The sequence below is a fragment of the Pezoporus wallicus genome, unplaced genomic scaffold, assembly GCF_028554395.1.
Source record: "Pezoporus wallicus isolate ANWC-B61680 ecotype Strahan unplaced genomic scaffold, APGP_CSIRO_Pwel_v1 scaffold_2584, whole genome shotgun sequence".
NCBI classification, from domain to species: Eukaryota; Metazoa; Chordata; class Aves; order Psittaciformes; family Psittacidae; genus Pezoporus; species Pezoporus wallicus.
The window spans coordinates 8,237,088-8,253,006 of NW_026642851.1; the positions used below are offsets into that span (position 1 = coordinate 8,237,088).

Here is a 15,919-nt window from a genome sequence, read left to right on the forward strand (position 1 = left end):
TAATACAAGAAAGGTGTATTCAGGTATATTATTGTTCACTGAAATCCCTGTCTATACATATATTCTTTTGTGTGTCTGTTAAACATGATCTTAACATGAAGCCCTTTTTCTCCTAACTCAAAAGCTTTCTCGAAGTTGATGAATACCATACATAATGGTAAGTTATATTAGAATCGTTTTCAGAGGTTCATTTATCACAAAGGGTAGCCTTTTGTGGAAAGGCCTGATTGAAGGTCTGCATATTCTATGGATTGGGTGAAATACAGGTCTGCAGTGAGTCAATTGTTCAGTACTTGAGTGAAAACTTTGTAGATTGTCTGCAGGAGCCTGATAGGTCAATAGTTCCTCAGTTCTCTTTTTATGATCTTTTTGTATGTGTGCAGTAAAATGATAACAGTTTTATTCCAGTTCTGAGATTCTTTTCTTTAATTTTGTGAATAGTGCTTCTAGTTCTTCTTCTGTGCTCCATTCACAGGTGTGTTATAGTGGTGTCTACTCAGGCATTCTCTCACTTGCCTTCCTGACTACTTAAATTACTACAAGTAATGCATGTGAAGGTAGCCTTGTTTGGTCCATTCTTTGTTCTGACAGCCTGATGCTGCCCATTTGTGTCACTGATAACAGTACTATCAGTTTCAGAGGGAGCAATATTGAATCTTTAATGTATCTAATTGCCGTTTAGTAGTCAGTATTGGCTTTGTAGCCCTAGTTCTTATGCACTCATAGCCAGTGGAAATGAAATACATCTTATTAAATTAGAAATTGGTTTACTTTTGCAAGGCTTTTGTTTGTTTGTAGGAAACAATCATAGCTATATTCACAAGCTACTGAAAGATTTAGGAGAGAATATTTACAGATAAAACACTCTCATGAGGCTAGTTTTGAAGATGATGAAGTTTATTTCTCAATGGGATATTTAATTGGTGTCAGGTGATCTGTTAATAAAAATTGGATTTTTTAATCTATTGGTGTCAGCCAAACAGAATGATTTTCTTCTTGCTGTACATGTATGTTGGAAGAGCAGTGCTGTATGCATTGCAAATTGTATTGACTTGGAGTTCAGCATATGCAAAAGAATTTAAATGTTTAAACTTCCCATGATGAATTTCTTTGCATTTTAAGGTAGGAATCACTAAGGTTTAATAGGACTTTCACTTTTCACACTGTTGGAGACATGAATTGCATCCATTAGGCAGATGTCTATAGTGGTGGGTCTCTTAATAATTAAAAGAACTAATATTGCATTAAATCTATATTCATAGTCTACGTGTGGTGAGAAATATTGAAATTTCTCTAGATTTGCTATGCTTTAGTAAAATAGGTTTAGCTTTTTTCCTTTTGATATAGGGTTTCCCTCTCACTCTCCCAGGTATACTGTGCTCTGAACCAGCTTTGAGATGAAGGAAAGCAAGCTCACCATTTTTCTGAACAAAAATAAAACATCTGAAGGGTATCTGACAAAGTGTGCTGAATTTGGACTTGGTGAGTTTCTGCTGTTTTATAAGCAGAGCCTTTTTGCTGTTTTATGTTGAGGAGGTATAGGTTCACAACAGTGCAGAATAGAAATTGATGGAATTCCATTTGTAATGACTTTTTTCCACGTTGCACTTCTTTTAAAAACTGATTGTGTATTCCTAACTCTAGCATAGAAGTTGGAAAGGCTTAGAGGAAAGTGGCTACTTAATGTTGTAATCTTTCTTGTCAAGCAATAATAATGCTTTGTATGACTCATTATTGTGGGGCAGCATAATCTTAGCTACATGTTTGTTTTAGAATAGTGTTTGAGTGTTTGAACAGAGTTTATCGTCTAATGTAGTATTTTCTGAGGGTGGTGGTGGTGTTTCATCTACCTTCCCATGTTTTTCTAAGTAAGATTTTAAAGTTGGTCACTTTTTTCCTCCCAGTCTTGCAGGGTTTTTGTTTGTTTGTTTGGGTTTTTTGCATATCTTTGTTTTGGCAGAAGCATATATGTGGGTGAAATCAATGCGGGTAGGTAGAAATTTGGATAATATGAACAGCAAGCAAAGATCTTGCTGTGCGTATAAACTGAAAATATTCAAACTGAGATAAGTATTTAAATACAGGAAGATAGTTTACTCCAACAGCACGTTCAGGTTGTAAGTCTCATAATGCTGAGGACTGTAAGAGTTATCGTCTGTAAGAGTTATAATGAAGACAGTGTATCAGAAGCTTGTTTTTTTGTTGCACTGAGTTTATGCTGGCTGCACATCAGCAAGAAAATACCTTAAAAAAAAAAAGGGGGTTGTGGTTTCAGTAGAGACAAGTACAAGTTCAGAGCAGAGAGGTTCATTTGATAGTTACCCTAGTATGAAGGTGATTGTTGAAGCCTGTCCGTTAAATTTGGTGCTGACAAGGTGTAAAAGGAGGAAAGGTGAGATCTGAGGGCTTGAACACAGTGAAAGGGTCAATTAAAAAAAGGACTAGAAAATGGAGTCATGGAAGCTGTATCTTTCCATATAGATACCTGTCTTAATAGAAAGGAGTCAAGACAATTCAAGGCAGAAGTGGCAGAGTGCAGTTTTGCCAGCTAGAGACTTAGTGCTTGGCACTGTTTTTCAGTTTTATGGTCACCTTCCTCTATTTTTCATGCTTTTTTTTTGAAACTTTTTAAAAAAGCAAGCAACCAACCAGAACAGAAAAATTGCAGTTGAGAGATGTAAAGTTTCCACTGCTATTTGCTGTGTGGTAGCTTTGTGTTTTGCCCTTCTCTTACTCTGGACCTTACAGTCAATCTTTTTTTGACTTGACCTTGAAGTCTCATCTCTTGTGCATCATTTTTATGGGTGTACCACTGGAAAGCAGGAGGAAGGGGTACAGACATACATATCTTGTTATTTTATGTTAGCTGTAAATCTTAATGATTTGCCTTTCTGTGGCTACTTCTGTTCTTGCTCATTCTGTCTTCTATTTTATTTGTTACTCCTGTTCCTGTTCTCAGGTTTCTGTTTTCACTTGTTCCATCTTAGGCTAATGCGTGAGTTGCAGTGAGGAGAGTCGTAGCACAAAAGAGAGATCCGTCGTGCCAGTCTCACTAGCACTGTGATCGCCTTTAGAAGAGAACACATTTCCAAAGAAACTTCTCAGTTCTGTAGCCTTGCCTCCGCATCAATGCAGGCAAAGTTTAGTGTACATGGTGTGAGTTTCTTAACAAGGTAATATAAGTTAGACAGGATCTGTACTGAGCATGTAGGAGTTAATTTTTTTTTAATTTAGCCCAACTTGGCCAGATATTTTATGGTGGTGTTAAAAAGGCATCTGCCTGTATTGAAGCATAGGGAAAGCAGTGCTTGGCTAAACCATACAAATTTTAAGAAAGGAAGAACAAGAGAAGGGCAAATTACAAAGTCATCCTGAAATAGTTCCTTTATGCACATTTTTCTTTTCAGAATATTGAATAATGGAATGTTACTGTTCACTTGTCAGATATTGCAACCTTGAGTGTAACTACCTGTCCATGAGTTTCTAGAATACCACGTTAAAGCTTTAGTTGTTGCTAATGATAACTGTGTATAATCTTTCAGGAGTCTGGGCAACAGCTGTTCCCTACCACTAGAAATAACTGATCACAACAGAATTGCTGTTGTTACTCATTAGCCTCTCTAACAGCCCCCTTTTTGAAAATTCTGGCTCAGTCAAGCATCCTGTATCATGCTTTCGAAGACACCCACTTCAGATCACTGGAATCCAAGAGAACTTTTGAAGTAGCAACTCCTGTGAAAGACTGTATTATGTTAACATCTAATCTGTGTGCTTCCAGTGACTCGCCATTTCAGCACTGAGATAGTTTGCTGTCAGAATGGTTTGAAATCGTGGTAGGTTTTCAGAGATCTTATGCAAACCCATTAAGTTCTCCTTGGAAATGATTAAGAAATGTAGATCATAAGTGTCGTGCTCCTACTCAGGAATACTCATTTAGTGAGCCTAAAACTGCTTTGGTTTTAGTACGTCATCTTAAAGTAACTTAGACTTGTTTGTCTTGGCTCACCATGACAAAACTGAACATCTAAATAAAAGATGTTTATCTATTGATCGCTTTTGTCTGTCTAACTACTTCTTGCAAAGGTCTTTCTGTGCTTTGACACACTGAAGTGCAAGTCTTTCCAGTAGTTCTGAGCATATGTGGCTTGGGGATGATCATGGAGTCCTTTATCTTGTTGCTCCTATTCTAGAAGAGTACTTCAGAACTTCTTGAATCAGACTGGAATTAGTGTAAAATTCTGAATGAATGTGTCTTGTTTAATAAAGCTGAATTAATTATACATGTGACCCTTAAACAGGCAGTTATAAAGCATCTCAAAGTTTTATTGTGGGAAATACAAACATCTGGAGGAAACAAATAAAAGGAGGTTTGTCCCTGTGTCATCCCTGGCTTCCACTGCCCTGCATTCCCTCTCCCCAGCCCCGCCCCCCCCAAAACCCACCAGTTTTAACTTTGCTGTGGGGCATGGTAAGAAAAAGATTGGAAGAAATTCATTTGAGCAGGATCCATTCCTCAAGCTCAAAATCCAGATATTACAAATTTCTAGAGGCTGGGAGAATATTTGAGGAAAGTATTAATTCATGTTTGCCCTTTTCTTGTGCTTTTCCTTGTGCAGCTGCTGTTGGTCACTGTTAGAGATGGATAACTGACTTAGAAAAATGGTGCAGTTCTCCCTGTGTTCCTAGTCCAGTGTGCTATTTGTCTGTTCCTTGTGTCATGTTCAGGTCTCTCCTTTTGGAGAGCAAATTCACCTTGGCTGAGCTATGAAAAATACGGATTTGAGCCCTTCTGCCATGGAGGGCTGTGGTGTAAGATCTGTAACAGCTTGGATTAATTCAAGTTAGGAGCAGGGACATTCTGCATCAGGAAGCTGTAATATTTCTGGTAGAGGTTTAGGCAGTTTTGAAATCTTGTATTTGGAAGCCTACCCCTGGAAATAAAAGTCTAATTGAGGACTGTGTACTGACTGAGCTTGGTTTAAGCAATTCAACTCTCAGAATTTATTGAAGAGTTGTGTAACTCTGCTGACATCTGTGGTCATCAATGAATGTGAAATCAAGTATAAAATAATGTTGTTCACTGTAGCAGGTGGGACTAGCTGAAGAATAGACCATTTTGTAGCTACATGGATCAGTTTTGATACTGCACCCCCACCCCATTATTGAACACATTTCTAAAAGACTAGGTAGCTGTATAGGAATGGGAGTAGGCAGAAGAGATTGACTAAACATCTGTAGCTAGCTAAGCTGTCAAGAATTTGGAGTTAATTTTAATGGAGTTTGATAGCAGACTTCAGGTCTTTGCTTTTTTTGAACATGATAGGACCTTGTTTTTAGACTGCTGATTCATCATACGTGTGACATTGCGATGCTGAATTGTATTCCTCAGTTGTGTGAAGGTTCTTCTCGTGTATTTTGGTCTTTGGCTCTAAATGTGATCTGTAGAATATTTTCAAAGGTAATAATTGCAGCAGTCTGCCTTCTGTCAATAGGTATGAAACTAGAATAGTTCAATTTTGGAAATGTGTGTACCTGGTATTTTTTATCTTCCTTCCTCCCCTCTACCCACAGTGGTTTGTATTCTTCGGGTACTTCAAGTCTGGGAGCTTTTCTCCTTCGACCTCATAATGAGGAGCACAGAATGCCCTTCATGAAAGCAGAGCATTGACTCTTGATCCATGGCAGAGGCTGCTGTGTCTCCATCAAAAAAGGACCCCCAGAAAAGGGAGAAAAATGCAGGCTTGGATCAGGCTGCAGAATTTTTCTGCAAGTCAGAATCTTTTAGAAACCTCTCTGAGAGTGAACTCTACCACTTTGCTCATCAGCAGCAGGAAAACAGCTTGATTATTTGATTCTTAGATTTCAGATTTCTTCATGACGGAAACAGCTTGGCCCTACCATCCAAGTTATAGTTTTGTTGTCTCAGATGAATTGAAATATTTTTGCTAGCTTGACAGTTTCAAACTCAACTTTCTTCCCTTTTTAGGCAACTGTGTCACAATAACCTGGTTTTATTTGCTTGTGTTTAAGCATTAGATTCACTTAAACTTACGTCCATATAACTAAATAACAAATAGTGGGATATTCCATCCATTGTTAACATTCTGCTGGAATAGAACATGTTCTTTCTTGTGTAACTAAACTTAATGTTTTTAATTTTTTTTTTTTACATGCTCATTAATTAATGGACTGGTTCATTCAAAGGCACTTTTTCATTTTGCTTTGTATAGGAAGTTGGCATGGTTTTAGGGGAAACTTTCTGAGATCACCACAAGAAGTAAAGGTACTGAAAATGTATATATAGGTTCCGTTTTTGTAAAGAAGCTCTTATAACTTGAAATTTCATTTTATTTCTGTGAATTCTACTACAAGTCCTTTTGCGGTTGTTGTCCCCGTTCTCCTTGCCCTGTCCCTTGTATCCTCCCTGAAGTGGGAAGGTTCTGCAGTTCTTGGCAGCTTCTTGGGGGTCGCAAGCCTACGTTTAAAAAACATCCTCTGTCACCATATTCTGCTTATTCTTTAAGTTTTGGCAAAGTGCTAGAATCAGCAACCTCTGGTGGATATCTCAAGTTCCTCTTTTTCACAATAGTTGCACAACTTTCAGGTTGCTAACTTAAAAAACAAAATACAGCTTTGTGGTAGAGAGAACATTTTCATGGTTTCCTAAGAAAGCAGTCTACATGTTATGTCTCTTGATTTTGGCCCACAGTAAGCTTTGAGCCTATTGTCCAATTTCAAACAAACTTGGTAAAGGAGTCTAAAATATGTACATTTCTGTCATAGGGCTGGATAGTGTGTGGCTACCAGAGTAACTATTACCTAGGTTTGTCTCTTGCTGAACTAGGCATACATCATCATAGAGTGGGAATGTAAGGTAGTTGAGTAACACAGGGGGCTGCAGTACTAGAAAATAAAAAGAACTGAGGATTTCATAGCTAGATACAGAAAAATGTGGTGGGAAAGCTTAGTGTGTTGATGTCATATGTGAGATGCAGCGCTGTTGCAGGCCAGAATTTAATTCTTCTGCTCATGGAACTATGTAGTTTTGAGATCACTAAAATTGTTCTGTATGCCACTTGGTGTAGATTGTTGCACGGCTAGTTCTGACTTGAGGCTATTTTGGATTTCACTCTTCTTGAAGTTATTTCCTCTATTTTCTGTTTTGTCATTGATTGTCAGCAAGAAGAATACATTTTTTTTTCCAATCTGCATAATCTGATGTGTTCCCTGCTCTGTAGTACTACTCTCCTATGCTAAGCAGGCAGTTATTTGTTGTCCAGAGGTGCAATGCAGACTATATGTGCATTTTATCTGTCAAAACCTGAAACCATGTTCTGTAGCTGTATTAGTGGTGTTAAGCATGATCAGACTTTACCTGAATAGTGTTACATGTCCATTTCCTCCTGTGGTTGGAGAACTGTGTTCTATTTAAAATGCTGAAGATTGTATTTAACCATGCTGTTTATGCCTCTGGCAGATTACACGGTGCTGTTCATCAGAAGCTATAGCTATTTGGCTTTTCAGTAGTATGGGAAGGACTTCAAGGTGGTTTGTTTGTTTTAAACATTAATGTGGTTTATAGTGATTTGTTCAGGCTTTCATTATTATGTCGTCCTGATCCAGAGAGTGATTTATCTCTCCCCAACCCCCAAAAGGACAACTTGATATGTTTGAGATTTTAAATATGCACTTTCTTGGCTTTCTAATACGGTATGCACGTAGGTTTTATGCAGGTTTGGGTTTTGTTTTCTTTTTGTTTATTTTTTTTTAGTGGTGTAAAATCTAGCATTTATTTGTATGTTCAGCGTACAGTTCTTTTAATGCTTGTATGGAGTAATATATTGGTTGCACGAGTAGTTCCAGAAGGTGCATGTACTTCATGTATTAAGTAAGGTATCACTTAATAGATAGCCCAAAAAGAGTGTGCAGATAGGTCATATTTGTCCTGTATTTTGCAACAGCAACAAAGAACAAGTGTTTCTAGTACTACTGCTACTACTATCAGCAAATAATAGCTTACCTCATTCCATTGGCAAACTAGTTTACTGCTTGTCTTTGTTTTGAAATAGTTTTATGCCCTTGATTTTACAATTCTGTTGTATTCCAGAATTTTATTTTTAAGAGGAAGAATAAACCTTATGATTAAAGTAGAAGCAGCAGAAGCTCTGCAGTTACTAAATATGTAAGAGTTTGAAAAACTGAGGAAAAAATCTACAGTAGCTTAAAAAAATTGCAGTTGTTTCACCTTTCTGGCAAAATATCTTTCACCTTTACTTGACTCCCACCAAAAAATTTGCTTTCTCCTGTTATCGTTGACATTTTATGAGAGTGACAGCATTTGTACTGATGAGCTCTTATGATTTGATCATAACTGTTGTGATATTTAATTACTTTTATTCTTAAAATTCACAGTTCCTGGAGCCAGATAATTGCCTGAGAATCTCGTATTTTTAAAGAACTTTTTTATATTTGTTTTAAAAAAAGAGGGTTAAAAATCTTAGCCTTTTCATTCATTTTCAATCTCTGATTGAAAGCAAATTGAAAAAAAAGTGCAATCGCTAGAGGATCTGGGGTATATTTCAGTTTTTGTGGTTGTAGTTGTATCACTTTTAAGAGCAGACTCAGTAGTGAGGCTGTTTGTCGATCATGTTCATTTTGCTGGTGTGTAGACAGAAATCAAGGGCAGGATCCAAATTTACTGTATAGGTAGATGAGTCAGACATAACTGGAGAAAGGTTATAACAAAGTAAATACTTACAAGATCTTAACTGATAGTAATGCATTAACTGTAGATTTTTGGAATGGTGACCAAAAAAAAAAACAAAGGGAGGGGAAGATGACCAAAGAAGGTGTGCTAAATGGAGAAAGATATGAGGGTCAATAGAAGGGCAGAGCAGGTATGGAATTCTTCTGTGATAAAGAGACTGGGGAGAAGATGACAGGAAGTCACTAACATCAGTTAGGCAGGAAAAAAGTGTTGTTGGAATGTGTCTTCAGCTGTTTTTCTGTATCTTCTTTCCCTGTTGGGTCTGGCTGGTTTTCTCTTCTACTTTCTTGACAGTTAATAGAGGCAGGGAATTGAAGATGCATCAGTGTTTGCGTATTATGTGTGGGTTTGGATGATGATAGTCTCCCTTCGCTGCCTTTTCTCGGAGGGACTGCTGGGTGGCGAGTTGTGTTTTAACATTTGCTTATCTTCTTATTGTCACTGCCTTCTTCAAATCATTATTTGTATGAGTGACAAACTAGCTCCACCCTTTGCCTTCTAACTGGCATTTCAGTTCTGTTGCTTTTTTTGATCTAACCATGTTCATTCTACTTCTGTTTACTCCCTGTGGCACTCTTCCTCTAACTGCAGTTCAGTGCTACCATGCTTGATATTCCTTGGCCAGCTGACAGCTCACTTATCTAATGCACGTGGAGCCTAACGGTTTCATAGACAGGTACTACTTCTTGTCCTGGGCTTCTGGTCAGTAGGGATTTTTCCCCAACCTGTATAATGAACTTTACCCTGCATGTAGATCAACAGAAGTAATGGCTTCACAGAGGGGTATGAACTCTTCCTATTTAAATTGTTAATGTACAAATCTGACTAGTGTTAACATGTTTAGTCATTTACTTGTTGGCTGTTCTAGCAGAAATGTTAGTCAAGCATTTGTAGATCATGGATGGAGTTTTAGTTTGCGAGTAAATGAAATGCCACCAGTTCTACCAGCAAATCCGAGTACTTTGTCCTCAGACTTGCTGTCAATATTTTTCTGAAAATACACAAGCAATCCTTAGTTGCCAAAAATACAGTTTTGAATAAATATATGTTGTTTAGAAACATTTTACTTTAAAGTTAAAAAGTATTTTTCCATTTGTATTGTATATTTTCAGTTATATAGTTATATATCATTATCTACTTAATTTCATAGTAATTATTGAACAAACTCTAAACAGCAGACTCAGTTGAAGGCAGGCATTTTAGCCAAAATTCCTGCTACTGTTAATATTTGAGCAGTTTGTAATGCACATAAATATTTGATTTATCACACGTTTTACAAAAACTTAGAACTGAATCAGTCTGTGTTCCCTGAACTGTAGAATGTCAAATAACGAGAGCATTTTTATCAATCAGCATGGTTAGAATTTCAACACAGAGCTTTCTGCATTATGTATTAAGTGATCTTATTTGTCTTGGTTGATTTTCTACTGCGTTATTTACATGGTTACTAGAAAATGGAGGGGAAGAGAGAGAGATGCATGTAATTGTTTTTGTAATTTTTTTTTCAGGTATTTTTAGCAGCAATGATGTAGCAGTATCATTTCCAAATGCAGTATCTGGCTCAGGATCTAGCACCCCCGTTTCCAGTTCTCATTTACCTCAGCAGGCTTCAGGCCACTTGCAGCAAGTGGGAGCTCTATCACCTTCAACTGCGCCTTCTGTAACTACTGTTGTTGCTGCAACTCAGGTAAACTATCACAAGAGTTTAAGATAGCAAACCATGTTATTGACCTACTTGTTTTTAATGTTAAAAGAAACAATAATTTGTTTGGAAAATAGGTTGATAAGTATTGTGTTTGTTATGAAAATGTTACAGTGACTAGAAGTTCCCCATATGATTACGTAGTTCCATCTTTGTAGAGCACATAGATTTTAAAAGATGCTCTGTGGAAGTGTGTAGTAATAATGACTGTGTTATGACTAGCAGCATAAATGGCAGTTGCAATTCATCAGTGCTCTAACCAATGTCTGTTATCAGAACAATGTTGTAACAAAGGATTTAAGAGAGGAAACCATAAACGTTTGCCTGTTTCATGCCAGAATGCTGGTTTTAGTTAAAGAACAGAGGTTTATTTGGAAAATTTGATGAATGGACAATGAAGGCTAGCCCTGGCAAAGAGGTGGCCAAGGCAGTCATCTTGATATCAAATGAAAGTTGACGTGTGTGCTATAGCTGTATATCTGAAAGATCATACAAATTAAGACATGTAGTTCCTGTTTGATGGTGAAGGAATAAGAGAGGTGTTAAGGGAGTGTGGAAGGGTGATGTAGTCAAAGTAATGAATCAGAAAATCTATCTTTATGGTAGTATTTTGTATGAATTTAAGTTTGGTAAGATTGCATTTATCAAGGCAAGAAGAGAGTATGAAGTTATAGCTGTAGAAAGCTATCATGGTTAGAGTGCAAGTACGAAGGAATACTCTACTGGATAGTATGTTTTTTATTCTCTGTGTTTCTTGTATTTGTTGTTTTCTGGTGGGAATATGTTTTACGATTAATGCATCAAATATATCTTTTTTTGTGTGTGCGTATAAGCAATCAACTTCTAATTTGTAGAGTGTACAGTGATTGAAGATAGTGGACATAAACCTGAAGAATTAAAATCAGGTTTAATAGGTACATACTTGTGTGTATATGGTACATACGTGTGTGTATAGCACATATGTATAGCAGAAATACTATGTGCAGGCCAACATAGAATACATTTCAATATCAACTAACACTTTGTGGCTATAGGTAGCAGTTCATATTTTTACATAATTCTTCTGGACTGGTTTCCTAAGGAAATAAGGCCTGCTTTATGCTAGTCTGTGTGACTTCAGTCTTGTAACTTTAGAATCTGTTCGCCAGTTCCCCCCAAAATTGGGTGACATCTGTGTTGCACAAATTGATATATTTTAAAGAAATCAATTAAAAATGTGATGCTTTGGTGAAAAGGCAGTGTAGCTTTTGTGAAGGGAGTTTTTTTTTTTTTTTTGTGGAGATAAGGAGAGAGGTAGTGTCATAGTTTAGTTTAGTAACAAAATAAAAATTTAAAAAAAATGAAACAAGTAGATGCTCAGTTTTCACAGTGGAGAGGTTTAGCATGAGAGTCTTGGAAAGATCAGCTTTGTGGCCTTTTGTACAGCTCAATGTACTAATAAATGATCTAGGAAAATGAGGAGGAGGAGCAGCTATGCTTGCTGGTTATGCTAGGTTATGGAGTAAGCTATTCTGAAGATGAGCTGTCCCAGACTGCTGAAAGACCTCACCAGCCTGTGTTGACAAGGTGGTAAGAGGGAAAATGAAGTTACTGTTAAAGGAAGAAGGCAGTTTCTATTCAAAACATATAGAGTAGATATCAGAAGGGGTGCCAGAAGAACCATGGAGGGAATACCGGCAAGGAGCAGCATCTTTATAAGGAATGTGTAAATAGCTTAGGATTCTTGGCCTGAAAAAGAGACACTGAGAAGGGACAAGACAAAGGTGTTTAAAATCACAGTTGACATGGAAAAATAAAGTAAGCAAGAATTGTGCACCATCACTTCTGTTTGATAAACTCTGTCAGAGGATAAACGCATTCAGTAAGCAATAGGACAGAGCCCATATTTAGCAGGAGGAACAGAAATATCACACATTTTTTTTCTTCATATTGTTACAAAAAGGAGACGTATACCCTAGGAGATGTACTTCCTCTTAGTGTGTAGATTTATTAGAGCCCTCTATAGGTTAAGTGCTTAAAATTCCTGTTCTTCCTTTGGCTCTGTTTTTTGGGAGATGTGCCATTTTTGGTGTTGTTGTTGTTGTGTGTCCCCCATCACCCATCTCTGGAGCTGTGTATCTTACCTGGGTACATGTTTTCAAGTGGTCATAGATTTACTTGTCAGGATCTTATTCAGAGGTACAACCTTTTAAAGAGTCTTTTGGCTCTGAACCTATAAAGGGAGGTTCCAATGGCGAGAAGTTTTGTTTGACAGCCTCAAAGGGGCTGTCTGTGTGCACTGAGAATTAATGTAGTCCTACGCTACTTCAGTGATTCTAGGACTACACTAGGTTAACTAGTGCCTGCTGTAGGAAATTGGTAAAGGCATAGTCTTTGATTTTCCTACATCAGTGGTGTCAACAAATGAATTTGAACATGGTCCTTCCAACGTCTGAACTGTTATACAGGCACTGATATTTCGACCAAACATCACACCTCTGGTAAGCTGTATAGCATGACATGTCTCTTAAGTTACGCTTTACAGCCAAGGCACCTGTATATTTGCTGTCCCAATCTTTTTCCTCTTCTGTATTCCCTATCTTCACCATTTGCAGTTAGACTGGCACTTTTCCTTTTTGTCTGGCATCCATTAACAGGTTACTGTCACCTTTCTGGTTTGGTGTTAGGTCTTGCTTGTTTGTTTGTTTTGTAGTAGTTTGTTTTTTTGTGAGAAACTTCCTACAAAGAAGCTGTAGTGGCAAGAAGTGAACAGTCAGGTGATTTTACGGTCCATTGACATAGTTCTTCCTCATTCATGGGGAAAATGAGTTTACATAGTACTTTCTGGCACGGACGAGAAAGAAGATGGATGTCTATTATAAATTTTAAAATATTAAGTACTTTCATGTCCTGTTTGAGGTTTAGGATTGGTGCTGCTTCTGTCATTGCACCAGGCAATGATGCTTTTTCCCAACTTCCAAGACTTAAAAATACCAAGCAGGTCTTCCTGCTGGAAGTGTCTTTGAGTCACACTAATTCAGGACAACCACCTGTAATGTGTTTTTGTTTTCCTGGGCTCCGGGGTCTTTTTAAGTTCATGAGGTCCTTACTAGTGATTGAAGAGACTCAGTCAAGAGAGCCTAATCCACCATTTTTCTCCATGCAGTTAGCATAAATGAGTGATTATGCTTCGGGTGTTAGGGTTTTGCCCTCCTAGGTCCTGCAAAGTTTCATCAGAGTGCTGGGCTCTTGTGGCTATATTCTCAGTGCTTACCCACCTCTTGAACATGAAAGTCTTCAAATAACGTTGTGCTAGTATATGTTTTGTGTAGTGTTCTAATTAAATCAACCAAAGTCCTTGGTGTGCATACAGTAGTTAGAAGTTAAGGTAAGCTTGTGCTGCCTCTATAGCAGATAAAAAGTATGATTTAAAAAAACAGGTTTTATTTAAACTATCGGTTAAGAGAGCAAGTGTGACCAAACTTTGGTTGCTTAGGTGGCTGGTCAGGATGGCAGACATGTGGTTGGAATAGTACTAAAAATTGGAATAGCCTTAAAGATGTGCTGCTAAGGTGCACTCCTCTAGGATTTCAGCTGTTAAGTTTTCTTAGATCTCTGTTGGGTATTTGTAATTACAGTTTTGGGATCATCATGAATTTTGATGTTTTTGGATGGATTTTTTGCATCCTTTCTTTTTAAAGCAAGGGCATTAAGAAATTGTAAAGAGAAAATCTTGGAAAACAAAAATACTTCCATAGAATTAGTCTGAAAATTGGCTTAATTGTTTTTCATAGAAGATTATGGTAGAAATCTAATACAGAAAATTTTTTCTTAGTATTAAAAAAACTTGGAAGCAATTGATGGCAACTGCCATAAAATGAGAAAATTAAGTAATACTACTGTGCCTTTTGTTATTTTTTAATAACTGCTATGGCCATATAAAACCCCCAAGTGCTGCTTTTTCCTTCAGCAACTAAACAACACTGATTTTAGAGCTTAAAAAAACTCCAGCAACTTTAAAATTCTGGATTTTGTTTATTTCATTCTATTGTCTAGTATGATAGTTCACATACTGTGTTTCTATTTGTTTGTTTTTAAGACAAAAGCGCAGTATGGGCCTTGCTGCAATCATCTTTTGTGTCTCATTTTCTCTCTTGTGCCACTTATAATTTTTATTCCAATCTCATAAATCCAGAAGAGATTATTAGCTTGTGTTCCATGCTGTGACATAACTGAATTTAAATGATGGTGTTCCTCACCAGGTGGGAATCAGTGGTCTACTAAAAATGCCACTTGCTGGAAATGCGGATTTTTTTGCATCCTCTTCCTCTTTTTTTGTATGTCTTGTGCATAGACTCAGGTAGGTCACACTGCTTAATTCAATGAGGCTTTATTAGCATAACAAAGCATTGAACAATTACAAGAATACAGGAAAAAAAGGGATACAGGAGGGAAGGTACAACCAGCACAAACATTTGTTGATTGATGTTTGTTGATATTGCTGGTTTTGCATGTCACAGCAAGTTAGTATATCCCATGCTTTTGTCTTCTCTCAGAAGTCTTGTCTTCAACTTTTGCATAAATATCAATGTGTGCTCTGTTGTGGAGAAAAATCACTTTTTTGCATTTGGATTTTTATTAAGCCAAGTCACAAGTTACACCACTCTGAGATCCTATGCTCAGATTTTATCTCAAAGATTTCATTGTGTTTCATAATGACAGCAAAAATGTTTGTCAGCCTGTTTTGTTGTTTTGGATTTGCTTTCTGCTCATCAGGAAACGGTGGCTGTTAGATTAATTTTTTTTTTTTTTCATTTTGACTTTGTAGATTTTATAATGAAATGTTTGCTACTTGAGATTGAGATTGAAATAGCTTGAGCTGTCTTTTCTTCTTGATGACTTAAATGGGTGAAATTACCCTGGTAGTGCACTGTAGTAATTTGTTTCTGGGGTCTTTATGTTCCAAATGCAAGATCAGACTGCAGAAATGGGAGTAAGGGGTTTTGACTGGGTTTTCTGCCAGTCATTAATTATTAAAGCCATCTCTAAGACTATATTCCTTTTAAGAAAAAAATGCATTTAAGTGTCCTGTAATCTCATTTCAGTAGTATTTTTAGTGGGAGTGGAAATGGCATGTAGTGTTTTGGTGTTTTTTTTAAAGACTTGCAGCCTTTTACTTTAAATGTTTGTAGCTCACTGACTCTTCGGTGCTGATACTATATGATTCAGTAATATACAGTCTTTACAATATTGTAATCTCAGTCTATTCAGAGTTTTTCAGGATTAATTCTTACTGTGGAAATTTAACATGATCAAACTGTGACTGTAGGTTTTTTTTCTTTTTATTCTCCCATGTGATGGTGTTTGTGCTCTTGGTGACTCCATTAAGAGTCAGTTTCAAGCAATACAGCGCATACTTGTCACTAACCTGTTTTACAGATACAATCCAAAAGATTATTTTGTTTTTTGTA

At 37.0% G+C, this 15,919-nt stretch overlaps 1 protein-coding gene and 1 long non-coding RNA gene across 5 annotated transcripts in view; both read left to right on the forward strand.

Moving 5' to 3' along the window:
* The window catches only part of MLLT10 (MLLT10 histone lysine methyltransferase DOT1L cofactor), a 129,951-nt gene that overhangs the window by 82,886 nt on the left and 31,146 nt on the right, over positions 1-15,919 (forward strand). For all 4 annotated transcript variants that reach the window (XM_057432614.1, XM_057432617.1, XM_057432618.1 and 1 more), the window contains exon 12: positions 10,276-10,454. In XM_057432614.1, coding sequence (XP_057288597.1) covers positions 10,276-10,454 — 179 coding nt within the window. The remainder of the gene's footprint in view (positions 1-10,275; positions 10,455-15,919) is intronic.
* On the forward strand, positions 145-9,379 carry LOC130611653 (uncharacterized). The gene is made up of 3 exons (XR_008975279.1): positions 145-157; positions 1,370-1,482; positions 9,359-9,379. It is a non-coding gene; the product is annotated as an uncharacterized LOC130611653 (long non-coding RNA).